This window comes from Vipera ursinii (genome assembly GCF_947247035.1).
Source record: "Vipera ursinii genome assembly, chromosome: 7".
Taxonomy (NCBI): Eukaryota; Metazoa; Chordata; class Lepidosauria; order Squamata; family Viperidae; genus Vipera; species Vipera ursinii.
In genome coordinates this window covers 59,591,136-59,618,823 of record NC_139521.1, presented here as the reverse complement: position 1 = coordinate 59,618,823, position 27,688 = coordinate 59,591,136, and the positions used below count along the sequence as shown (strand labels likewise).

The 27,688-nt window shown below is 41.0% G+C and overlaps 1 protein-coding gene across 1 annotated transcript in view; it reads right to left on the bottom strand.

The window, feature by feature from the left end:
- Positions 1-9,821: 9,821 nt before the first annotated feature.
- LOC310643034 (uncharacterized protein) overlaps positions 9,822-27,688 on the bottom strand; it is a 33,139-nt gene continuing 15,272 nt past the window's right edge. Inside the window, exons 10-19 of the mRNA XM_083367061.1 lie at positions 22,846-22,920; positions 21,895-21,961; positions 19,146-19,247; positions 18,071-18,212; positions 15,183-15,270; positions 14,857-15,079; positions 13,966-14,226; positions 13,268-13,403; positions 12,276-12,414; positions 9,822-10,822 (exon numbers count right to left, since the gene is read on the bottom strand). Coding sequence (XP_083223187.1) covers positions 10,798-10,822; positions 12,276-12,414; positions 13,268-13,403; positions 13,966-14,226; positions 14,857-15,079; positions 15,183-15,270; positions 18,071-18,212; positions 19,146-19,247; positions 21,895-21,961; positions 22,846-22,920 — 1,258 coding nt within the window. The 3' untranslated portion in view covers positions 9,822-10,797. The remainder of the gene's footprint in view (positions 10,823-12,275; positions 12,415-13,267; positions 13,404-13,965; positions 14,227-14,856; positions 15,080-15,182; positions 15,271-18,070; positions 18,213-19,145; positions 19,248-21,894; positions 21,962-22,845; positions 22,921-27,688) is intronic.

Below are 27,688 nucleotides of genomic sequence, written 5' to 3'. Positions count from 1 at the left end.
AAACGATTCCATAAATCCAGGGTGCCCACAGAGAAGGATCTCCCCCTGGGGGCCACCAGATGACATTCTCTGACCGGTGGCACCCTGAGGAGGCCCTCTCTGTGGGAATGCACAGGGCGGAGGGAAGTTGACGCCGGCAGCAGGTGTTCCCTAAGGTACTCCGGATCCATGCCATGTAGGGCCTTGAAAACCATTACCAGAACCTTGAATCTCACCCAGAAGACAACTGGGAGCCAATGCAGCTCACGGAGCAGAGGTGTAACACGGGAGTATCGGGAGACTCCCAACACAACTCTCACGGCTGCATTCTGTACCAGTTGGAGCCTCCGAGTGGTCCTCAAGGGCAGCCCCATGTAGAGAGCATTGCAGTAGTCTAAATGAGAGGTCACAAGCGCATGAGTGTCCGTGTGCAGGGCCTCCTGGTCTAGATAGGGCCACAACTGGCGCACCAGGCGAACCTGGGCGAAGGCCCCCCTAGTCACAGTTATTATGTGGTCTTCCAAAGAAAGCTGTGAATCTAGGAGGACTCCCAAGTTGCGAGCCCTATCTACGGGGAGTAATAGCTCACCCCCCATAGAAAGAGATGGAATGTTCTGAATATCCCAAGATGCTGGTACGCACAGCCACTCAGTCTTGTCAGGGTTGAGGTGAAGCCTGTTCCTCCCCATCCAGACCCGAACCGCTTCCAGGCAACGGGACATCACGTTGAGGGCATCACTGGGGTGGTTTGGAGTCAAAATAAAAAGCTGGGTATCATCAGCATACTGATGATACCCAACTCCAAAACCACGAATGATCTCACCCAGCGGTTTCATGTAGAACACAAGCGAGAGGCCTCGAAGTCGACCTCTGCCCCCCTGCCAACACCGACTGCGAACGTCCCAGGAGATACGAGAACCACTGAAAAACTGTGCCTCCCACTCCCAATCCCCTGAGACGCTGCAGCAGGATACCATGGTCGATGGTATTGAAAGCCGCTGAGAGGTCTAATAGGACTAGGACAGAGGAATATCCCCTGTCCCGGGCCCTCCAGAGATCATTCACCAGAGCGACCAATGCCGTCTCTGTGCTGTACCCGGGTCTGAAACCCGATTGGTACGGGTCTAGATAATCCGCTTCATCCAGAACCAGAGGGAGCTGATGCACCACCACACTCTCAACAACCTTCGCAAGAAAGCTAAGGTTGGAGACCGGACAAAAGTTATTTAACACAGCTGGGTCCAAGGCAGGCTTCTTGAGGAGAGGTCTCACCACCGCCTCCTTCAAGACAGTGGGGAAACTACCCTAACTCAAAGACACAGATATAACCATCTGGAACCAGCCTCGTGTCCCCTCCCGAGCCGCATAAACCAGCCAGGAAGGGCACGGGTCCAATAAACATGTGGTGGAGCTCAACCTCCCCATAATCCTGTCCACTTCCTCCGGAGTCACAGGATCAAACTCCTCCCAGATAACATCGACAAGACCACCCGTGTCCTGATCGTCAGACTCTGCCCAGTCGGAGTCCAAACCGGTCCGAATCCGAGCGATCTTTTCCGACAGATGTTGACTAAACTCCTCGGCACGACCCTGCAAGGGTTCCTCCCTCACCTCCTGATTAAGGAGGGAGCGGGTCACCCTAAACAGGGCGGCCGGGTGATTATCTGTGGACGTGATAAGGGTAGCAAAGTGATTAGACCTCGCCGCTCTTATCGCTGCGAGATAAGAACTAATATAGGTTCTTAGTTACAATCAGTTGGATTCGGATCGGCTGGATCTCCAACAGCTCTCTAGGCCCCGTCTCCGATGCTTCATCTCCCGGAGCTCCACGGAAAACCATGGAGCCCGCTGGGATCTGCACCGGGTCAGGGGCCGCAAGGGTACAACTCGGTCAAGTGCCTCCGTGGCTGCCCTTTCCCAGGCTTCCACTAAGGCATCCACCGAGTTGTGAGCAAAAGGAGCAGGTGGGGACCCCAGCGCTGCCTGGAACCTCTCAGGGTCCATTAAGCGCCTGGGGCGGAACCATCTAGTTGGTTCCACACACCCACGGCGGGGAGTGGCAAAATGGAAGACCAGCCGCAGGAAATGATGATCGGTCCATTACAGGGGCGTAACAATTGGGGAGCCCCCACCAAGATCATCTAACCACCGTCCAGATAGAAAAACCAAGTCAAGGGTGTGGCCTCCCACATGAGTCGGTCCATGAATTACTTGCGTCAGGTCCATGGCCATCATGGAAGCCATGAACTCCCGAGCTAACTCAGATGATCTTCCCAGGGATGGTAGATTGAAGTCACCCAAAACTATAAGTTTGGGGAACTCAATCACCAACCCCGAGAGGATGTCGAGAAGCTCAGGCAGGGCTGCTGCTGCGCGACTAGGCGAAAGGTACACCAGCAGCAAGCCCAACTGCGCCCTAGGACCACATCTCAGGAGGAGAGACTCACACCCGACTATCTGGAGAACGGTGGCCTCCCGCAGACACAAGGTCTCCCTCATAACTATCGCCACTCCCCCGCCCCTACCCTGAGCCCGAGGCCGGTGTAGCACCCGGAAACCTGGTGGGCAAAGATCAACCAGAGGGATACCACCCTCTGGGCCCAGCCAAGTCTCCATGATGCAAGCCAGGTCCGCATGCTCACCCTCAACCAGATCCTGGACGAGAGGAGCCTTATTAACAATGGACCTGGCGTTCAAGTACACCAGCCTGAGTTCAGGTGGCTGCATATCCTCGCTCCTGGGACCTTGGGGCGAAAGCAGAGGGTCGGAGCGCTTCACTGCTTGTAAATAGTGGAGATGCCCTCCCGGATGTCGATACGGCCCTCTGTTCGTACACCTGCTGCCATTCCCTAACGTCGTGGGAATAGGTAATCCCACAACCCGCTCCAGAGGCAACCGACCCCCGCTCCCCCCCTACGTGATCAATCCCGGACCTGGCCTGAACAACGGTTGATGGACTACCCCCCATTTCCAAACAACCATGAAATATTCCCACCCCCCTCCCTAACCCCACAAAAAATTTGACTAAAAAACTAACCAACGGCCTCTTATTAAATTTGTACCAGAGGCCCCTGCCCCTGTCCTTTTCTTCTAGAAAAAGGTTCTTGCTGATCTTGCAACATTAAAATTTGTAACGAGAATTTGTAGCACATATGCACTGGTGTAATATTTAGATTCCATATGAATATTTTGTAAGCCAAGCAAGTGTTTGAAGCTGGTGAAATTATTAAAGTGATATGAGATTATTTCCATTATTATTAAGCTATTCTAAGGTTATTTGGTAAAAGATTGATTGAGCATCAGGTTGAGGTAGCTAGACCTTAATGCAACAAATAGTCTTATCTCTCCATTCATGCCTCTTTTGTTTTGCTCTGTCAACACTAATTTATTTTCATTAGAATCCAATCTAACCACTGAAGTCTATTACTCTGTTCTGTGCTGTGTACTATTGCTGATAAGCTGCTCATTCTCATCTTATTGCCTATTCAGATTTGTCCTTTTTCTTTTGTTGCATTACAGTTGGTTATGTTTTATTTGTGACCATGGAATCAGAACTATTATCAGGGATATAATGATTGTCTTGAACCAATTTTGCCAGTACAAAGGTAGGCAAATATTTGGGACATGGGAAAATGTTGAAAGGTTATTGTGGGTAGTTCACAAATTGGGTCACTTGTGAGGGAGGCTTTTAATTGCACACAAAGTATCTGCCACGGTGAGCCCAAGTACCGGTAGTCATAGAACAAGGAAATAGATGACATGGCCGTCCATCACTTCTTACCAGCCTGGTTTACCTTTGCACCTTTTTCTGAAGTGACTGAGCAGGTTTCCAAATAGAGAATAGGGTGCAGTATAGATTCTATGAGTAGTCTTCTATTGTGTATCTGTTGTTATTGTTTAATTAACAGAATATAGGACATATAAAATCAGGTGGGGACAGGAAGGCCAACAGAAGGCAACAGAAATGTGTAAGACCATCATTGTGTCTCCTGGCATCATGTTACCTATCCCTACTACAGGACATTATTACAGCACATGTCCATTAACTTCTTATGCCATATTTGTAGATTGCCTGCAAATGGAGGGTTGGTCAAAAGTAGCAAACGCTCTCTTGTTTTGGAGACTGATGGTGGTTACTTTCATTTAGTTCTTTAGTTCTATGCCTGTCTTCTCTATATTTATTATCAACTGTAAAACACGGACCAGTAATTGTCTGTGTTTCCATGCTACTACACAGTTTCTCTGGGGTGATGAACATTTCATTTTAAATGGAACTCTAATCCATCAACAAGTTCCAGGAAACCAAAGGCAGGGTTAGTGGCAGAAATATGCCTTTGGGCATTTATGGACAATCTTAAATTGTTTCTTGACGATTTTCTCCAGGCATCTATTCCCTTAATGACAGTGTATAAATAATTTAATTAGCACTTTGAGGGAAGAATGTGTATTCATGGTAAACATGAATGGCAAATAGAATGATTATAAAAGCAGCACTGTCCTAGTAGCAAATACGTTACATATCTTGCTAACTGCTTTGTGTGTTGCCATGTATCAACCAGTGTTTGTGACAATCTCATAATAGATCTTTTCACTCTTTACAATCAAAATTTAGTTTTCAATTAAAGTCTTTTCTCTTCCTAGCACATGCAAAGTGGGATATTGTAGACCTGATAAACTAACAAATAAATTCTGATTAGCTGGCCATTATAATGGAGAAATATATAGATAGTATGGACAGTCTGCAGGAAGAACTTTCAAAGAGGGGCAAAAAAAAAGAATTTTTGTCTGCATTTGGCAAATAGCTTTGAACCATGGCTCTACAAGAAAGTGGTTTATATATTCTGAATTAGATTTCAGTGACCAAATTCATACTGCACTAGGCCATAAAGCATCTTGTTGATTTTGAACTTAGGATACTGTAGAAATCCAAGCATTGTGGTTTATAAATTGTGGTTTATGTGCCACTTTTGATTTTTTTAAAAATGACTGAATGCAATGTATAAGTCAGCTGTTGAAAACTCAGCTTCAATTTGTCAGTGCTGAAATGGAACTTTCAGCAGGTCCTATAATACGGGATAGACTTGATTTCAATTGTATTTACGATGTACTGTGTAGCTCATATATTCACAGATCAGTTGTTATGGAACCTTCTATTACTCATTGCATTCTTTTAAAATGTCACATCAATTGTTTAACTTTGTTTTGTTAATGGTTTCAAAGAAAAAGGCATATACATAGAATGAAGGCTACTACTAAGCTTGTAAGCCGCCCTGAGTCTTTGAAGGAGGGCGGGATATAAATGGAATTAAAATAAAAATAAAATAAAAAAGGGCTTTAAAATGCAAAATCATACGTAACATATTTTTCCTCTTTGATGGAAACAACACTATATCAGGACATTCCACTAAATATTTAAACTCTAAATATTTAGAGTTCTTTGTTGGCTGAGCCAAATATTTTACATTAGAAAGTTTGTATAAAATTTCATAGCTCAGTTAACAAGAACCGCTGGTTGTCAAAAGACTGTTCTGCCATAAGAAGCAGCAAAATAAGCACTTGAGAGCCAAATTAAAATGCAGTGCATATGGTAGATTTTTGTATGAAATGCTTTAATGCAAATATCCATTTATGATAAAGTACTACCCCAACTACAGAATATACCTGTTTGCAATTCCTGGAATTAAAATCTAAAGGTTTCTTGACAACTGACCTAGACAAGTCCCTGCAGTTTTCTTGGCAATGTTTATCAGAAGTAGTTTGCCATTACCTCCTTCCTAGGGCTTAGAAAAAGTGACTGGCCAAAGGTCAGTCTAGAACTCAGAGTCTCCTGGCTTCTAGTCTGAAGCCTTAACCACTATATCAAATGGAATCTCAATTATTGTATCATCATTGTCATTTTAGCCATTGTCTATCCATTGCAGGATGAAGGCCTGTTCCCCATGTTTCCAACCAATACGGCCCTAAGCTTTCTTTTGCCAATTGGGCCTGCAATTGGTAAAGTTGTCAATCCATCTTGTTTTATCTCTTTAATGGACGCCTTTTATCAAGTGGAATCAATTCTATGACTTCCTTGGTCTAACTTCCATCAGTTCTTCTTGCTATGTGACCAGCCCATTTCCATTTCAATTCTTTTATTCTTTTAATGGTATTGTATACTTTCGTTTGTTCTTTAATCCATGTGCAGGTCTTTCTATCTTGTCTTGTAATACTGAGCCTGTATCTTTCCATGCACCACTCGTAGCTTTTGTATCGATTGTGAGGTTAGTGTCCATGTTTTACTAGCATATGTTAGAACAGGTAGCACACACTGATCGAAAACTTTTCTCTTCAGGCATGGGGGAGGTTGTTCTTGAAAATTATGCTTAGCTTGCTGAATGCCTGCCAAGTACATTTAATACACCATTCAATTTCCTTTATTATATCACCTTCCATTGAGATCCATTGGCCAAGGTATATGTAATGGTCTACCATGTCTAGTTCTTCTCCAGATATATACCTACTATGGTAGTAAATGAATATCACTAAGTTGTCATTTGCTCATGTAAGATAAGAAGTGGCAGTTTAAAATCCCTATTGTGGAACACGAATTAAAATGCTTTATAATTAATGATCCAAATAGCATAAACTCTGCAGAATGGTGTTAAACAGACTTTTATTGGTCAGGCATCCTAGGCAGACTTACGTTTGCTGATAAGAACATCCAACCATGGCACATCTTTCCATCCTGACAGTGTAAAAGATTGAAGGTAAATTTACCCCATATTGTTTCGGAGTGAAGAAGCGTCCTTGCATGCTTTCATGAAGAGATGTAGAACAAAGACAAAGCCCAGAAGTTCTGCCATAAAACTTTAAACTCCACCCACTTAACTAGGTAAGCATGGTATTCACTAAATAGTTAGACTACAATTCCCATAAGGCATCTCTTGAGGAAATAACATTTAACCCTGTAAATGCTACATGTTCTTACATACAATGCTGCTAGGGTGCCGTAAGGTAAAGGTAAAGGTTCCCCTGCACATGCATGCTAGTCGTTTCCAACTCTAGGGGGCAGTGCTCGTCTCCATTTCAAAGCCGAAGAGCCAGCACTTGTCCGAGGACGTCTCCGTGGTCATGTGGCCAGCATGACTAGACACAAAAGGCAGGGAAGGGAACACTGTTACCTTCCCACTGTAGTGGTCCCTATTTTTCTACTTGCATTTTTACGTGCTTTCGAACTGCTAGGTTGGCAGAAGCTGGGACAAGTAACAGGCGCTCACTCTGTTACACGGCACTCGGGATTCGACCTGCCAAACTGCTGACCTTCTGATCGACAAGCTCAGCGTCCTAACCCACTGAGCCACCGCGTCCCTAGGGTGCCGTATTAGCCCTGTAAAGGCTGAATACACTAACACAGTTCTTAATTCCTAAACTAGATATAAAATGGAACAGCTGAATATATACTGGTCCAGCACAATCCCCATGGTTTGTGTTTGTGTTATGCATCTCAATTTTATAGAGTTCTGAGTTCTAAGAAAAATGTATGCGTGTGTGTGGAGATGAGTATGTTGGTTGGATATAATATGGCAGTTTAAACTCAGATCTCCCTTAACTCCACTCAGGGTTATACAAGGTAAACTCATTTCATTTTATGCCTCCTGCAACTGATTGCATAACCTGAATTGCATAACCATTCCATGTGAAATGGGGGAAGCTTAAGCGCCCAAGACATTGAAAACACCAACTGTCTCATGTATGAGAGTTTTGTTTGTATCTATTGAAGGAGAATGAATTGTTTTCAGACAAAAGAACAGGGAGGAAAAAAAAAGAACTCCCCTGTATATCCAGATCCATATACGTCCGAAGAGTAAACAAACTCCAGATCTGGAACAGAATAAAATTCATTAGTCCTCTGTGGATTACTTATTGCCAAGCCCCACCAGTTGTGTCCTACTGATTGAAAGTTGAAACCCAAAGCTGCGTTGAAATGAACATGTTGTGCTTTGCAATTTAGAATCTACATCAGTTGCCTTAGATTGTTGAGAAAATTCTTTTCAGGTAATCTCTCCTCTCGCCCCAGGATCATTTGTTAAAAAACAACAACAACACTCTGGCATCCTTTCATGATCTGGCGTACCTGCCAACACGGCAACAACTTGTTAAAGTGTGTGAATTAAGATCTTTCCTCCAGATGAGGGTGTGGCTATTAGCATTTTTTTTTAAAAAAAAGTCAAATTACAGAATGTAAAGATTTAAAGGCGTTCTTGGATTCTCCCTGCAGGAGACGGTTGAAAAGGAGGAGGTGTGCGTGAAAAGAAACTGGGGGCCAAAGGGCTTTCTGCTTGTTATTCTTCAAAAATATATTTAAGAGGTTTTGTAGGAACAGAAAAGGGAGTGCTAGGTCTGGATGCAGGTAGAGAGAAAAGCAGCAAAAAGCCAAGTGGCAGGTGGAGAATTTTGGAGAGCTATGAAGGGAAGCCAAGTAAGTTGTTGGTGAGCAAAGGAGAAAAGGGAAGGGAAGCAGACAAAAGGAGAGGAAGGCAGAGCAGTTCCGAAGAAGAGGGAAGAAAGTGTTCTGTACCAGCCTGCTACCGGCCCTGCAGAAAAGGCAGGGACAACCCCTTTTACAAGAAGGCAAGAGGCTGGAATTAAGCCTGCCAAATTTATTGATACAAAAACAAACAAGACACGAACCAAGAAACAGGAGCTTTTCAAGCGGTTGCCTTCAGCAAACCAGCCCTCCCACGCATTCCCCTTTTATACAGTTTAGGGCGTGGCTTCTCTCTGCCCCCTTCCGAGGTGCCCCATTGCCTTCCTCTGTTTACTCCTGATTGACTGCCTCCTGCGTCGGGCGTCCTTGAACAGGGCCAGCTGTGGGTCATCTTCATCCACGCTGTCAGGCTCACACAGCTGGGTCTCCGTCGTGACCAGGTGGGAGGGGCCTGGCTGAGGGCTCTCATCAGCAAGCTCTTCAACACCCCCCTCCTCCTCCTCTGAGTCGTCCGACCCAACTGCCGAACCCACAGGCTGACCCTGAATCACAACAGAAAGCAGATAGGACGGATAGAAAGGTGGTATACAACTATAGCTAATTTTAGCCACAGAAACCCAATTTTGTTGAAAAACCTTTCACGTTACTTTTAGGCCTCTCATTCTTGGCTCAAATCCTTGACCTAAAACTCCTAGAAGGCCACACAATACATAGCCTTTGTTATGTACATAGGTCAGGGGTAGGCAACCTCAGCTCTTTTATGACTCATAGACTTCAACTCCCAGAATTCCTGAGTCAGCATAGCTGACTCAGGAGTTCTGGGAGTTGAAGTCCATGAGTCATAAAAGAGCCGAGGTTGCCTACCCCTGACATAGGGGATGTTACACAGATATAAGCCACACATCACCAGGTGGCAGGGTGCCCTGTCCAGATTGGCCCTCTATTTAACAGCCTTATCAAAGAACATGTACCATTCTGAATGGGGACAGCATGGAAACAGGGCTGTTCCCCCCTTCCTGTCATAAACAGATTGCTTAGAATGAACGTGCTAACTCCTCTTTTCATGTTGCAGATACATTAGCTAGAGAGTTTTGCATACTTGAGTACCAGCCTTATCAATTAGGGACAGAAGCGCAAGGGCTGTAATATTTTAGTAATGAACCGCCCTTTCAGGAGGGCCATCCACTATCAGGGGTGTGAATATTTTATTGCTTAATGCCTATCGCTTGCTAATGATCATGTGCCTTGGTTTTCCAAAAGTGTATGGAAACTATCCTACTTTGTGCAGTGGGGGCTATGGATTTGTGATTTAATCCAGAGACTAAAAAATATCCCCCAACTATGCTAGGCCACAAAAGAAATAAATAGCAAAATGTATAATTTATCAATGCCTTTATTATGACCAACCAAAGCGACACAGAAATGGGTGCCAAACTGTTTTTATTCTTTCATTCCTACGTTCAGTCAATTTATAAGTCGCCTAATCACAAAATAATTCAAGGTGGCATACAGAGTTGTTGTTTTTTAAATCAAACCAACTTATCATCATAAAAGAGAAGAACCAAAGAGACGAACCAGTTATAAAAATGCAGCACCTTAAGGAAATTCCATAATAATCTGAACTTGAAATATCTGATTTGGGGACAAATTCAATCTGCATCATGGCCCATTTGAAAAAAAAATCCTTTTTTTAAAGCTTTCCTGAAAGACAACAGGATCAGGTCTATGCAAACGTTGAGGAAATGTGGTTCTGAAGGGCAGTGGTGGCAGTCATGTTGACCTAATATTGTCCTAAGCATGGGTTTGACAAAGAAAGTTCAGACATGTTTGAGATATGTCATAGAATCTGTACCAGGCAAGCTTGGTGGCACACTAGCTACAAACATAGCAAAAAGCAATCTCGTTTGTTTAATAGTGGGTTAACCAACATGCAACAGATACAAGCCTACTATTCCAAAAGGATTATAATTGATTCCATTTATTATCGCAACATACCACAAGTACTGCTTCCATTTGTTTGACACAATAGGACACTTCAGTCTAAGCACTTTCAAGGTTCTACCTTTGCTTTTTCATTGAATTTGGTCAGATGGTAAACATGTCTTGCATGCAGGGCAAAGCTGAATGGGTCTTTGCAGTGGTGATGGGAGGATCAGCTGGCCTTTATAGCATATCAAAAGTATTTTTCTGCAACAACTTATAAATTAAATGGCTTTCCATATTTCTTTACCAATGCAATTGATTATAAATGTTTTCAGCATGGATTAGATGGCTGTACAGTATTAACTTAGATGCTATTAAAATTGCACAAGACTTGCAAAAGATCTGTAAGATAGCTTAAAATTGTAGTTTTAAAACAGCAAAACACAGCGAATGCTGAAAGAAAAAAAGAAAGAGGAAGATTAACATATTTGCAAAGCCTCCCTAGCAATATCTAATGTACATTAAGATCATGTTGCAATAACTTTGTCTCCATTTCCATTAATTAATCAATCAATCACATTGATATAGTTGTCCACCTCACAAAAAACAGACTCTGGGCTTTAAGCAACAATAGAATAAAACAACAAATATTAAAACAACCCATATAAACATAAAAATCCTCATTAAAAGATAAATATAAAAATGAATATTTATTAATCAAATTCATATAGCCAGCCAGCTTACCAAAAGTGACTCTGAGCAGCAAGCAGCAATCAAATATAACAACAAATTTAAACACAACAATTATAAAAATCCACATTAAAAGACAAATATTACAAAAATGAATATTTATTTAGTCAAATTTGCATGAAAACACAAAAAGCGACTCTAGGCAGTGTACAACATTATCAATTTGTGCAATAACAAGAGCAATTTCCACTGATTCTATCTTTTATTTATATAATTTGGCCAAAGCCAATTTTGACGTTTCCAAAATACATGGAAACTCTTTGTTTTTTAATCAGTAAAATTCAAGTTATTTGGGCTGGAAAGTGACATTGATCTCTTGATCAAAGACATGTGGGTTCAAATTCCTACACAGTGCTGAAGTTCACAGGGTATTATGGGGTCTTTGGTGGTTTCTGAGCTTGGTTTTTTGCAGATGTTTCATTACCGAGCTAGATAACATAATCAGTGCTAGCACTGATTAGCACCAATGATGTTACCTAGTTTGGTAATAAAATGTCTGCAAGAAAACTTCCAAACTCAGAGACCACCAAGGACCTCGGTGTTCAACCCTGTTCTATAAATATTCCCTTGCATCTGTATGCCAGGTTATCCTTGTGTCATCACTACTTCTCAGCTTCATGTACTTTAGAGATTAGTTATAGTGATGATGTAAGGGGGGGTGGCTGTCAATCCTGCTAACATTGAATGTTCTTGCTTGACAAGAGATGAAGAAGCAGCTATTTCATGTGTTAAACTTGTGTATTGCTTTAAGAGATAGGGTTAAGGCTGGGAGGCTGGGAGGAGGAAGATTGTGCCTCAAGGCCATATGACATTAAAGAAGATAAGAACTTGGCTTGGGTTGTCTAACGGAAGGGAACTGATTCTTTAAATTAATTGGAGAATATGATTAATGACAAAATTAAAAAGGTGGAGAATTGTGTCTAATATATTGTGCAAGGGGGCAGAGATTTCAGATTCCAGCTTCCTTCGAGCAAGCATTTGCTGGTGTATTGGGCTAAATAAAGGACTTTTAAGGTAAACACTGAGTCACTTGAAAAGCCCATACGTCGGAAACTTGACAGATGAAACTGTATCAGCATGAAATCTTTAGAAGAAAGATCTGACAAAATAAGAGAAATAAAATGTGACAACCTGTATTGGGCTGACACAATCATACCTTTCCCCAGAAATTAAAAGCTCAAATCCTTCACTGATCTTCTCAAAAGGCAATACATGAGATATTAATGCATCTGTATTAAATTTATTTTTCTTATAATCCAAAACAAGTTTAGGGAGCGCATCTTTTAATTTCCAACCTGGGTTTTAAAAGAAAACAAATAAGAATACTAAGTGAGCTATTCATTTAAAGTTTTTTCAGCATCACCAACTCTGCTGTATCTGTAATGAATTTGTCCTTCGAAATATTGAAATGATGCAATTGGAGAACATTAGGCTGAAAGCTGAACTGTATGCATTTCTCAAATTATATCATAATACTACAATGATAAATGCTGTTATACTAGAAAAGGGGCTAGTGTTTGTTGTTCATTTTTCATTACAATGTCATTTCTTAAGAAACCTGTAGTTAATAATAATTAAGATATTGAGAATCTTGACCAAAACAGCATTTCCTCACCAGAGCCCTTACTCTCTGCTTAAATTCAGCAATAGGAAATGGGAGACAATTCAGACTAAGCAGGTAGTAGATAGAATTCCTTAGAAGAGTCAAGACAACTATATACAACTATATAAAAGAGCCTTGGTGGAGCAGTGGGCTAATTCCTCCTTAAGTAACACCAGCTGCCTGCAATTAGTGCAGGTTCGCATCCCACCAGGCTCAAGGTTGACTCAGCCTTCCATCCTTCCGAGGTAGGTAAAATGAGGACCCAGATTGTTGGGGGCAATTAAGCTGACTTTGTAATAATGCCACTTGGGGTGTGTGTGAAAGCCCTAATAAGCAGGCATATACATAGAATGAAGGCTACTGCTAAGCTTGTAAGCCGCCCTGAGTCTTCGGAGAAGGGCGGGATATAAATGGAATTAAAATAAAAAAAATACAATTTCATACCAAGCTGGACCAATTTGAAACTACACATCTTATTTTGAAAAATGAATCACATGCACATACTGGTTAGAGGTATCTTATGACCCACATTAGCCAATGCGCACCTCCAATCAAACAGCCTACTAGTTTCCTTCCTGTGAGTAGGAGAGCAGGGTCAAAAGAGAGCTGGGATCTTGCAGGAGGTGCCCCCACCAGCACACAAATCCCATGACCCAGGTGAGAAGATGCAAGGGCACTGACCTATTTAAGAGACAAAGAAAAATAAGCTTAAAAAAAGAGCAGACAGCTACATCCAAGAGTGGAGATCAACCTTAGGGCATCTGACTCAGCATTCTGAAACAAGAATTAAAGATGGTCAGTAGTTTCATTCAGATAAAGGGGTTTGGTTATTTGGATGGGTGATCTCTCTTTCTTGCTGGAAGACGGTACCTATTTCTCCTCACTTCTTTCTTTTACCTAGTGTCAAAATATGGGCGGTATATAATTGCAACTGGAAGGACCAACCAATACGTCACTTTGCTCATTTGTCCTCTGAGTAACAGAAGAAGAAGAGGACAATGAGATTATTTATAATCATACTCCCAGATGTGACTCCCAGATGCTACTACAAAGATACCAAAGTGTGCATGTGTTGGACATATATTTAACATTCAAATTTTTTCCCAGAAGATGGAAAAAGATTCCCCCCAAATATAAAATATGTGACTACAAGATACTAGAATATTTTCTGTTTGAATGTTAATCCTAATATCTGAAGGTGCTTTCTGCTACAAAATGGAAATTGCCAACACCAATCACATACTTCTGTGTCAATGCGTCCAATCACTTCAAATGTATAGTCCACACCAAGACCAGTCTTCTGCACAAGCACCTCGTGAATTGGCTTCTCAAAATCTTGGGGGCAGATGCACTCAGTGGCTCCTAATTGTTTGGCCTTCATAAATTTATCCTTGTTGATGTCAATCCCAATAATCCTGGATGCTCCAGCAGCTTTACAACCCATGATCACAGACAAACCAACACCTCCTAAGCCAAAGATGGCACAGGAAGAACCAGGCTCAACCTGAAAAAAATCACACAAAGAAGAATCTTGTGTTGGAAGACACCCAAACTAAACCAGGAATTGGATGGATGAAGATGGCATGAGAACTAGCAAAGCCTAGGACAAGAAGTCAAACATGTACATAAAACTCAGAGTCACTCAGAGTCACCTCAAAAATTTAATAAATAAAACAAGGTTGGAATATAAATATAATTTATTGCATGATGCGTAATAAATTGACAAGGATGTTTGACATTACTTCTCTGTGTCCAAACTAGCAGCAAGATATCCTTGCAATACTTGGGCATTTAGATCCATGATTGAGTTTCCATGTTACAATAAGCCATTGTTTGTAATTCTGTTGTACTAAGCCACAAACCATGATTTACAAATCTTAATAATTGGATTCACAAGATATAGGAAATCAAAATCAAACAAGCCAGAGACTGACATCAAGTTAACCTCTGGTTCACAAATTAACACCATACTTACCATGTAAATCAACCACAGTAGATCAGGATTGCTCAGACCATGGTAGCTATATTTATACCACAGGCTATAGCAAAAGTCAAACAAATCAAGGTTTATTTCTAGAAGATATGGAACAAACTCTTCTTTCTTCCCATGCAGGAAGCATGAAGTTCTTCTTACCTTGGCACAATTGATGGCAGCCCCATAGCCAGTAGAAAAGCCACAGCCAAAGAGGCAAACTTTATCCAGAGGAGCGTCATCGTCAATCCTTACAATAGATGCCTCTGGCATCACTGTGTATTCAGAGAAGGTGCTTATCCACAGGAAGTGATGAATCTGTTTCCCCCGGCAGGTGAACCTGCTGGTTCCATCTGGCATCAGACTTTGAAAAGCTTTATAAATGCTGTTTGAGAAGATTCAAGTCAGTGTTTGTCATAAACTGGATTGGTCAGAAATTGTCACTGTAACTGCAAAACCCAAGTAAGTAATACATACAACAAACTTACTGGGATTTGAGACAGCAGTTAGCTTTTGGACTCAAGCAGCAGTCACACTGTCCACATTGTGGAACACAGAGAGGAATGACTTTGTCACCTTGCAGGGAATAAAAATCAGTCCTTTTTTAATGTATATTGTATTAATCTTTACAGTAACAATCTTAGTATTTAATAAGCAACACGTTGTCTGAGTTTATGTGTTTAACATTAATGGTAATACAATTTCCATTCCTACCCTTTATTCCATTTTTCTAACCATTTATAAAAAAAATCCCATCTTTGCTTCCCCTTCATTTACAATGTGAGCCTATCCATTTCTGCACAGCCCAACATTTTCTTAATTATGTCTTCTTCAAATGGTCAATCCTAATGCGATTTGTTTTGTTAAAAATCCCATAGTATGTTAATAAAAGTTCAAGGATTCATAATATTAAGGTTCTGTACATAGAAATTAATTCATAAGATGTATTTCAGACTTTAGGTCACCACCTCTTTGCTATTCTTCAAAACAACGTATTTTTTTTAGGCTTTTGCACAAGTCAGGAAAAAGATGCTGTTGTTTTAAGAAGTCAACTATTAACATATTTTTTTAAGCAGCTGCAACTTTTCCCCCCAGACTTCTGAGAAGTATTGAAAAAATGGGATGGTTTCATTATTTATTTACAGTTTTTATAGCCTATTCCAGGGGTAGGCAACCTCGGCTCTTTTATGACTCGTGGACTTCAACTCTCAGAATTCCTGAGCCAGCTGGCTCAGGAATTCTGGGAGATGAAGTCCACGAGTCATAAAAGAACCGAGGTTGCCTACCCCTGGCCTATTCTTTAGAAGAGTTTGGGTGAGATACAACAGATTAAATATATAAAACAGTTCAGAACAAACTATTGGAACTCTGAAAAAGCTTGGTAATTTATGGCCATTTTGGCCCCTTTTTAAAATGCCACAAAGGCAGGGGGCATGGACCTTCAGGAGTGGAGAATTTTATTGTGTATGAGCTGCAGCAGAAAAGGCCCCTGTGGTTCATGACTCTAACTTCAAAGGGATTTCGTGGACCTGCTTGGCAAGGCACTTCATGATGTACCCTGGTGCTACTCCATACAGTTCTCCATATAGATATGGCCAACTCTTTAACTTGGGCCTGGAAACCTAGTGGTAAACAGTGCTGTGATTTTGCTAGCTTGTAAAGGTGATGTTGACTATGGATCAGCTACAGGTTCTAGTCAGGTCCAAAGACTGACCCCCCATAGAGTTTTATGATAATTCATCTGTTTGGGCATGAGCTGCCACTGATAAAGCATCCTTTAAGAACAGAGAGGTATCATGCTTGCCCTTGTGCAAGATTTGAATCTTGTATAAATAGTTTTTACCAAACAAGCACGTTATTTTTAAATGTGTTTGTAAACAGTGAAATTTGCCTCCAAAGGTAGAGTATTTGGACTAAAACTAGTAAAATATTATCTTCCTTACACAGAGAAAATGGAAAATATTATTCAAAGTGGAAGAAGGTGGTGTTGCTGATGTCACTGTTTTCCATCATTCTGAAACCTGCTTGGTAGCCACGTCCTATACTGAAAAATCACTGTCCTTAAATGTCTTACTCTGAAGTTAAATTGAACTGAGAGAAGCAAAAGAGGTTGCAGATTACTAGAAAGAAGCTTTTACAATGAAAAACAGAATGTTAACTTACACCCCTTTGCTGTCTTCACAGATATGTGCAGGATATATATACATACATATACATATACATATACATACATACATACATACATACATACATAAGGTAAAAGGTAAAGGTTCCCCCGCACATGCGTGCTAGTCGTTTCCAACTCTAGGGGCCGGTGCTCATCTCCGTTTCAAAGCCGAAGAGCCAGCGCTTGTCCGAGGACGTCTCCGTGGTCATGTGGCCGGCATGACTAGACGCCAAAGGCGCACGGAACGCTGTTACCTTCCCACCGTAGTGGTCCCTATTTTTCTACTTGCATTTGTACGTGCTTTCGAACTGCTAGGTTGGCAGAAGCTGGGACGAGTAACAGGCGCTCACTCTGTTACGCGGCACTCGGGATTCGACCCGCCAAACTGCCGACCTTCTGATCGACAAGCTCAGCGTCCTAACCCACTGAGCCACCGCGTCCCTTATACATACATACATACATACATACATACATACATACATACATATTGGACAAAAGAGAGATTAGGAGCAGAGGCTTATGGCTGTGCTATAACAAAAACAAGGTTCCACCCATGAGAAATCCACCAACAATCTTTTCTTGCTTGTAAGAAAATTTGAATACCTTTTTCATTTTATCAAACTGAATGTGAACTGAGGGGTCCTTGGCCCTCTCTGAGCTCAGAGAGCCCCTAGGATCCCTCATTTAGCTATGAATATTCTTCTTAATTGAATGAGAATTGTTAGGAAAAAAATAGGTTTTTTTGCTTGGCATAATTTAATCCTTTGTCATTTATTGATTTGTTTGTAATCTCTTTGCTTGACTATTGTGAGCAATCAAGAGCTGTTGTGAGATGCCATATACAAATTTAATAATTTGTGGTTGGTTGCATAGTCACCCAGATGTTTAGACTGGATATGGCATTCTTATTCACTTATTCACTTTGAGTACTTCCCAAGTACCTAGGATATTATTATAATATACACAACAATATCGAGTCATAGCTGCCAGTTTAGCTGATATAGGCCTTCATACACATTAAGTTCTTCAGAATAACCTACAATGTTGTAATATATACAGTGTAGTATATGTGTGCATTCAAGGAGTGTGGCCTTTTGTAATTATCATCAAAAGAGAATATTTGGAATATTTCAAAATATAGATGCCTCTTCAAAATTGCCTGAAATTCTTAGTACTGTACTATCCAATATTCTCTATCTCTAACCTTACCTGGTTTTACACAAGTGACTTCTGGTCCAATACTTTCAACAATGCCTGCTCCTTCATGACCCCCAATAACAGGGTAGTCTATGTTTGAAAAAACACCTTTCCATACATGATCATCGGTCCGACAGATCCCAGTGGCTACCATCTGTGCAGATAAGAGTAAATCATTTCAGTGGTTGGGTCCAATTCATACTTTCACCTAAAAAGCTTTACCAGACCCAAAGCCTATCTAATCCAGCATTCTCTTTCCACAGTGGATCCAGCAGATGCTTTGTGGAAGTCTTCAAACAGGACAATCCTCCCAATCAAACCACATAGCAGTAACACAGTTAAAGGAAGGAAGACTTAGGAGTTTTAGTTTGCCTGGAGATCACAAGAAAGAACATCAAATTTATTTATTTATTTATATTTTTATTTTAATCCCATTTATATCCCGCCCTTCTCCGAAGACTCAGGGCGGCTTACAATCTAAGCACAAATCAAATGTGCTTAGCAAAATTTATTGGTTTCTGGGCTGTACTTTTCAAAATAATTTGTTTTGGGTGTTAACAAAATTTGAACTGTGGTCTCATTAAAAACTGGTTATATAAAGTGTATAAAAAATCTTGAGAGTTGTTTTCTTCAATCTGGATGCAGAATCTTCCTTGATGCAGAATCTGATGATTTGTATCTTTTCTTTTCCTGTAGAGTACAACAGTTCTATTGCTTGTCTTGTTCTATCCCTATGGACTACCAATAATGTGATATAGTCAAGAACCTATTTCACAAGCAGGCCTATATCCATGCACAAAAGGGAGGTCGAGAAGCTTTTGGCAATACAAAACATTTATTCCAAAGCAATCCTGAAGGGAAACCCTTGAAAAAAGACAACAAGAACTGGATGATTAGTAGAGCAACCACCAACATCAAAATTCTGGATAGCAGCATCTTGGTTCAAGCCTTGTTTGTTATTTATGTTTTCCTAAGCCATTGTCTCCCTGGTCTTTCCAGCAAGTCTTAAAAGTTTAGGTACAGGATAATTCCAAATTTTATTACAATAATAATTTATTCATTGTGGGGGATGTACGCCTTTTTTTACCTTCACTCGAATTTCATGGCTCTTTGGTGGTGCTACTTCTACCTCTTCAATTGAAAATGCTTTGCCTGGTTCCCAGATGACTGCAGCTTTACATTTAATCACCTGTGTAGACACAGACCATCAAAAGAAGTCAGAGGAATGAGCAAATATACTGTCAGAATCTGTCTTGTAAGCCAGAGAAATGACAGAACTGTTGAACCAGGAAAAGAAGGCAGTTAAACTTCAAGAAAGTGTGGCAGTTTTATCAGGGGTTCAATTTGAATTGCTTCACCAACCGTCTATCAGTGGGAAGTGGAATTAACTGGTACCTATTGTTCAGTTTTGTACATCACCCTGTCAACAAAAGTACGTATAGTCAAGGCTATGGTCTTCCCAGTTGCAATGTATGGCTGTGAAAGCTGGACCATAAGAAAGGCTGAGCGCCAAAGAATTGAGGCCTTTGAACTGTGGTGCTGGAGAAGACTCCTGCGAGTCCCTTGGACTGCAAGACGATCAAACCGGTCAGTCCTAGAGGAGATCAACCCTGACTGTTCTTTAGAAGGCCAGATCCTGAAGCTAAAACTCAAATACTTTGGCCAGCTAATGAGAAGGAAGGACTCACTGGAGAAGAGCCTAATGCTGGGAAAGATTGAGGGCAATAGAAGAAGGGGACGACAGAGAATGAGGTGGCTGGATGGAGTCACTGAAGCAGTAGGCGTGAGCTTAAATGGAGCCCAGAAGATGGCAGAGGACAGGAAGGCCTGGAGGAATGTTGTCCATGGGGTTGCGATGGATCGGAAACGACTTCGCAACTAACAACAACAACATTGTTCAATTTAGAAGGGGGTGGACACATTCCTCTTGATCCCTGGGCACTGCCTCTAGTCTAGGAGAACTGTGGTGTGCACAATGGGAGAATACGGGTTTTTTTTAACCTGGGCTTTTCCCCTGTACCTACTATGTATCCAAACTAAGTTTTGGATCAGTCCTCATAGCAGTTGACAAGCAGAGGTAGAGGGAATGGGCAGAAAAAGAAATGTAAGATAAGGCCAGCACACTCTCTGCTACTGTACCCAGCCTCTCAATCAGGTTCTACGGTTTATTTTTGATGCTTAATGGCAGAGAATATCTGAACCTACCAAGCAGCTGATTCATGAGAACACAGTCCGGATGGGTAAAGAGATGGGTAAAGAGGCCAGAGGAGATGGTAAGTAAGTTCTGAAAGATGACTCAATCCATGTTCACCAGGCAGGCAAAGTGGAGCCTGCTCAGAAAAAAGGAGGTAGATACTGATATGTCAAAAACATCAACATTACACTAATGTTGCAGCAGATGTTTCCCTATCATCTGGTGACCCTGAGAAGTGAGAGAAGTGAAGGCAGCTTTTCTGGCATGGGACATGAGGACACTATTGTTGATCTGCGAGCTGGAGGAAAGGCAATTCAGATTGCAATCAAGACTACAAAATCTATGCTAATTTAGTTTTCTGCAGGGTTATAGAAGAGAGAACACTTTAAGCAGTGGGAGGAGGGATGCTCCTAGTCATTTATGCAGAATGTTAAACGGGGTTTGCTTTCAATTAAGTGTGCATACAATTGCAGCTTAATTAATGGGTTCAGCAAATGAAAAAAAAATATTTATCAGGGAAGGTCTGTCTTATGTTAGGAGATATACTTGCAAATATAATATGCAGAAATGCAATTAAATATCCATGGAAAGATGTTCATTAAAACATGTTCACATACATATACAGTATGAAGTCAAGTTCTTTGGGGGGAAAAAACCCTCCCATACCAATTAACTGAACAAAACTTAGAAACTAAGAAAACATTTCTTAGAAAAAGAAAATTGGCATATGTATTCATCTTTATCTGGAAATACAACAGAACCTCCACCTGTTGCCAAAAAATAGTTTGTAAATTTTAACTAGGTAATTAATTATATACCAGATAGAATAGACAAACAGAAGTAGGTTGGTTAGTACATAAGTAAGTAGATAGGTAATAACACGTTAATTTACTTATGAACCAGTTTGGTGTATTGCAACTACTCCCAGGTTCCATTTCTAGTCTGGTTGTAATTGTACAATCTCTGTTTACATGTAAGAAATAGGTTTCCCTTACATTCACTTTGTCTCAAAGTAGTTCTCTTTTACATTAGGCAGAGTTTGCAAGTCATAATACTTTAAATTCATTATAATTTATTACTAAATAAAAAAGCTACTTGAGAGTCTCGTACCATAAATGCAAAACAAAAGAAAGAGGAAAAGTTGTCCCCTTATTTAGATGAGCTTATAAAGCCACAGAAAAGAGATTCTAAGAGTGAGAAGTATTAGCTCTAAATCCAAAGATTTCTGACTGAAAACTGCTTAAAACATTACTCTGGAAACACAAACATTACACACACACACACACACACACAGAGAGAGAGAGAGAGAGAGAGAGAGAGAGAAAGAGAGAGAGAGAGAGGGAGAGAGAGAAAACTTTTGTTTGCTCTTGGCACATTTCTCTTAAGCTGCAGTGAGATTCAATTAGTTTTCTGCAAGGCAAGAAAAAAAGTAAGATTTTTTTAAAAGAAAAATTTAAGAAAAAAATTATTTTTTTCATCCCCTTTTATTATTTTTATAAATAACTCAAAGTGGCAAACATATCTAAGTCTTTTCTCCCTCCTATTTTCCCTACAACAACAGCCCTGTGAGGTAAGTTGGGCTGAGTGACTGGCTCAAAATCACTCAGCTGGCTTTCAAGCCTAAGGTGGGATTAAAACTCACAGCCTCCTGGTTTCTAGCCTGGTGCCTTCCCCACCAGACCAAACTGGCTCTCCATGATGTTGGTCTTCTGCATGGTGAAGAACAAAGGTTTGTCCACATTTACATTACCAAACACTTTGAATGAAAAGACTATCAATTTAAATCAAACGTGGAACATTGAAAGCTCCCACGGTGAAATCGCCTAATAAAACATTTGGGAACTAACACTTGTCCATGGGGCTTAGATGATGCTGGTCCTGTTCTCATCCTTGAAATTCCTCAGCAGAGCAAAATAACAGCAAACACATCAGCACAGATTTCTACCCCATTCTGATACTACAGGATAGATCAGGGGTCTTCAAACTTGGCCCTTTTATGACTTGTGGACTTCATCTCCCAGAATTCCTCAGCCATCGTGCCTGGCTGAGGAATTCTGGGAGTTGAAGTCCAGAAGTCATAAAAGGGCCAAGTTTGAAGACCCCTGGGATAGATCATGGTTCCCATTATCTCTAACCAACATCTCCAGTGCAATCTTGAAATGACTCTGAGTAGTCCAGTATATAGGAAGAAGATATTGTGAGTGTTTTTAAATACTCCATAGACAGCACTAAGTCTTAGTACTATAAGCACAAGAAAAATTGGCTCAGCATTTTTCTGCCTACAGTTCAGGTGAAGGATAAGAATACTATACTCTAATAAAGCAACTAAATGGATATACATTTTCTTACCCAGGACAGAATTCTAAATCATTTCAACAATGCTCCAGAATGCTTAATTTTTACTTGTCAGCCTCAGGTCTTGAATGGTTCTTCAAGGCTGACCTTTGCAGAGCATCGAGTAAATCAGCACAAGTGAAATTCACAAAATGCTCCATACATTTTTATGGAACACTTAATTCTTCCATTGTAGAAGTGGTCTAATAACCATGTACATATGCTGTTCATGCAGGTTTTGATTAAGAGTCTTCCTTACCTTCCCAGCAGTCGCCATGTATTCCAGGATCCCTGCTTAGAATCTGTCCAAGCTCTTCTACAAATGACTTCTCTCCTTGATTATTTTGGCTCTGAGAGATAAATGAGCAACTTTTCTCCACCCTGTACAACACATAAAATGTTTAATCTATGATAGGTCAGCTCAGGAAGGGGAGGGTTCATTTGCAACTATACCAAGAGCTAAGAAAGTTTTCCAAGAGTTTTGTTTAAAACAAATTCCCTCTGGAGTAGCTATCCAAAGATAACTGCCATCTAGACCCAGAAGTCAGATTCTAAAAGCGTACAGATCTCAGAGGTGAGTTCCAAAAAAGTTTCTGAATTAGTCTGTACAAGCAAAAAAACAACACAAAAACCAACAGAATAAAACACAAACATCTTTGACTGATGTTCTCTTGCTTAAATTGCTTACATAAAGGATAAATATAGATTATATGATGCATTTAAACAACTATATTAATCCCACAGGTTTGGTGTCCCCATAGGATCATAACTGAGAAATATTAGTCCTTGTGGAATAGCTATTACGTTTGCATTGTACATATCACGTTTGCCAAGGCAAAGATTTATTAAAACAAATGACAGTTCATATGACAAATAATATAAATGGAAAAGCAGCACTTATTTTTTATGGATTTTAGCAAAATTCCCAGCATGTGCAGCACTAATTAGCTGCAAAAGTACAGCTCTAATTTTTCACATTGCCTTGTGAAACATTAAACATTAAATGACTACTCACAGAAAATGGCCACACAAAGCTGAATTTGCATGATAAGCTTAACCATGATGGTTGACTTATTTTATTCATTAATCCACGGCCTCTTAAGATTAATTCAATTACCCCATTTTTATTATTATTAACTTAAAATAATTGTCAAATTCTATTCATGTGTTGTCGGAATGCAAGGTAACAATGTATTCTGTATTGGCTCAATACAGTGAATTATAAACTAACTCTTCTGGTTATGTTTGCACAATATTCTAGACTGACTAGTCGGTGTGTCAGTATATTACACAAACACAGCTAGTGTAGGATGTTCTGGGCAAAATTTAGCCAAATAAAACAGCCTAAAGGGAGGTGCCACTGCAGTCAGTGAATAGAACTGATGCATAAACCACAACTGTAGCAATCACACTTAAATATGGAATTATTTCAGCTGTTTCTGTTTCCTGGTAGAAATGTACTTGGCTGGCACAATACAGGAAAGAAAAGTTTCAAAAACAAAATGAGAAAGGAAAAAAAGCTTCACTAAAATCTAAAATGGTTTAAATAAAGAGAAACTTGAATTAAATCATGAATCATGTTATAATAAAATATAAAAATATTTTAACCAGGAGGGAGGTAGATAGATTGAATGAGTGACTGAGTGAGTGAGTGGTGGGATTCAGCTGGTTCGCATCACTTCGGCAGAACCGGTAGCTAATTTTTTGTTGCCCAGACCCAGAATGGACTTCTGGAAGTGGAATCCACACACAGAACCAGTTGTTCACATATTTGAATCCCACCACTGGATGGATGGATGGGTGGACGGATGGACAGACAGACAGAGATAGCATAATCTCTAGGACACTCAGCTTGTTGGAAAAACATTTGAAGTTATGCTCAGCTTCAGTTGGTGCACCAGCTGTGTGCCCATTTCTGGAACAGGGGATGCTGGCAACCATCATCATGCCCTCATCACTTTACATTTGGAGCATTAATTCACTCCGCACAAGTCTTCCTTTCAACATCATCGAGAAACTGCAGCTAGCCAAAATGTCCACAGCCTGATGCTGCTTTATAACACAAATGATACAGGAGTTGAATCAGTAGCTTGTCTGATCCCAGACTCTATTCAGGATGCTGGTTATATTCTTCAAAATCCTATGTGGCTTAAGAGCTGATTATTTGTTATTGGGGTGCAGTGGGAAGGAAATGGGGAAGCATTTTCTGTAATAGGTCCCTCCTATAAAAAGTTTTACCACCAAGAACAAGAACTCTATTATCACTCCTGATATTTAGAAAGTATCTTTTTCAAAGGTTGTAAACAGTTGAAGGTACCCAAGATGAATAAGGGGCTAATACTAGGAATTATTATTTTGAATTTGTTACATGATTTAACAGCATATGGTTATGGGTTTTTTTGTGACTACTATATATTGATATTACTGTATTTTTGCTTGTGATTTGTTTAGAGGCAAAATAATATAAGTTCGCCTGGTGCGCCAGTTGCGGCCCTATTTGGACCGAGATGCCCTACGCACAGTCACTCATGCGCTCGTGACCTCTCAGATAGACTACTGCAACGCTCTCTACATGGGGCTGCCCTTGAATACCACTCGGAGGCTCCAGCTGGTGCAGAATGAGGCCGCGCGAGTTGTGATGGGGGTCTCCTGATACTCCCATGTAACACCTCTGCTCCGCGAGCTGCATTGGCTTCCAGTTGTCTTCCAGGTGAGATTCAAGGTGCTGGTGATGACCTATAAAGCCCTAAATGGCATGGGTCCGGGTTATTTACGGGAGCACCTTTTGCCGGCGTTAACTTCCCATCGCCCTGTGCGCTCCCACAGAGGGCCTCCTCAGGGTGCCGTCAGTCAGGGAATGTCGACTGGCAGCCCCCAGGGGGAGAGCATTCTCTGTGGGCGCGCCTGCCCTCTGGAATCAGCTTCCGGTTGAGCTCTGGATGGCTCCCGACCTTCACTCGTTTCGCCGCGACCTGAAGACTTGGCTATTTGAACTTGCCGGCCTGGACTGAGGGACCGGGATTTTAGATTTTAATTTTAAAAATTTTAAATTTTATAATGTGTTTATTGTTTAGGGCTATTTGATTTAATTTCATTTTAATTTTTATATATTATGTGTTGTTTATAGTGTTTTAATTGCCCTGTACACCGCCCCAAGTCCTTTCAGAGGGGGGCGGTATATAAATCTAAATAAATAAATAAAATCGTTTCTGATAAATAATGATTTATTGTTCAGCATGGCATATACTGTAAATTACCTGTGACTTGTTCAGCAACCCAATAAACATGATCTAATATCATGCATAAATTGAATTCCTGTCTGATTTGAGTAAATCGCTGGGTGATGAATCAAGGACGTTACAGAAATCATGAATGGTATTTTACAAAAAAACACACCTGCTATGAAATAGCAGGCATTTTGTCTTTTTCTCTTAGTTAAATAGTTAAAATATAACATTAAAAGTTAATTATAAAGGAATACCATTGGCAAATAGTTCTTAATGTCCAGTTTGATCAAGCTTTTCCAAACTGGGTGCTCTGCAAATGTTGGACTTCAGTTTGCATAATCTCCATGGTGATCTGGAATTTGAAGCCCACACATCTGAAAGGCACTTGATATGGGGAAGGCTGATTTATGCTACTGAGAGTGTAACAGCATGGTCTGGTCTTCTCCATGATTGCTGGTTTTCAGGTTGATATCAGAATGACTTTGAGATCTATTGCTTTACCTTATAGATGCAGATATTCAGTACTTAAAATTTATTTGATTTGCAGGGAAAATAGCAATAGCAGAGACATATACCACGCCATAGTGCATTAACAGTGCTTTACTCTCTGAGCAGTTTACATCATCAGTATATTGCCTCCAACAATCTGGGTCCTCATTTTACCAACCTCAGAAGGATGGAAGGCTAAGTCAACCTTGAACTGGTCAGAATCAAACTCCTGGCAGTGGGCAGAGTTAGTCTGCAATACTGCATTGTAACTACTGTGCCACTGGGGAAATGGATGATATCTACTGCAATGGAAAATATGGACACAATTTATGACAAAGGATTGGTCTTATTGCTAGGGGGGCCTTCGCCCAGGTTCGCCTGGTGCGCCAGTTGCGGCCCTATCTAGACCGGGATGCCTTGCGTACAGTCACTCATGCGCTCGTGACCTCTCGTTTGGAGTACTGCAACGCTCTCTACATGGGGCTGCCCTTGAGGACCACCCGGAGGCTTCAACTGGTGCAGAATGCAGCCGCGCAAGTTGTGTTGGGGGTCTCCCGATACTCCCATGTTACACCTCTGCTCCGCGAGCTGCATTGGCTGCCAGTTGCCCTCCGGGTGAGATTCAAGGTGCTGGTTATGACCTACAAAACCCTACATGGCATGGGTCCGGATTACCTACGGCAGCACCTGCTGCCGGCATCAACTTCCCTCCGTCCAGTGCGCTCCCACAGAGTGGGCCTCCTCAGGGTGCCTCCAATCAGAGAATGTCGATTGGTGGCCCCCAGGGGGAGGGCGTTCTCTGTGGGCGCACCAGACCTGTGGAACCGCTTGCCGGTTGAGCTCCGGATGGCTCCCGACCTTTGCTCCTTCCGGCGCGATTTAAAAACTTATTTATTTGAACAATCTGGCCTGGTCTGATGGGTTTGGGGTTGGATTTAGTTTTAACACACTTTTATTATTGTATTATATTGGGCATAATTATTTAATTCTTTTAAACTCTTTTTTAACTTTTGTATTTACATTTTGATATTTATTGCCCTGTACACCGCCCTGAGTCCTTCGGGAGAAGGGCGGTATAAAAATTTAATAAATAAATAAATAATAATAATAATAATAATAATAATAATTTAAATTAACTTTTTGCAACCAAAGGTCAAGGAAGAAAAATTTAATATAGTCAAATGTTGCATTTATTTATCTATTTAATTTATATCCCATTGTTACTCTTTTTATAAACAAATTCAAGTGGTGAACACATCTAATGCTCATTCTTCCACCTATGCTCCCCACAACAAAAACCCTGTGAGATGAGTTGGGCTGAGAGAGAGAGAGAGAGAGAGAGAGAGAGTGGCCCAAATATCAATCACCCAGCTGGCATTTGTTCCA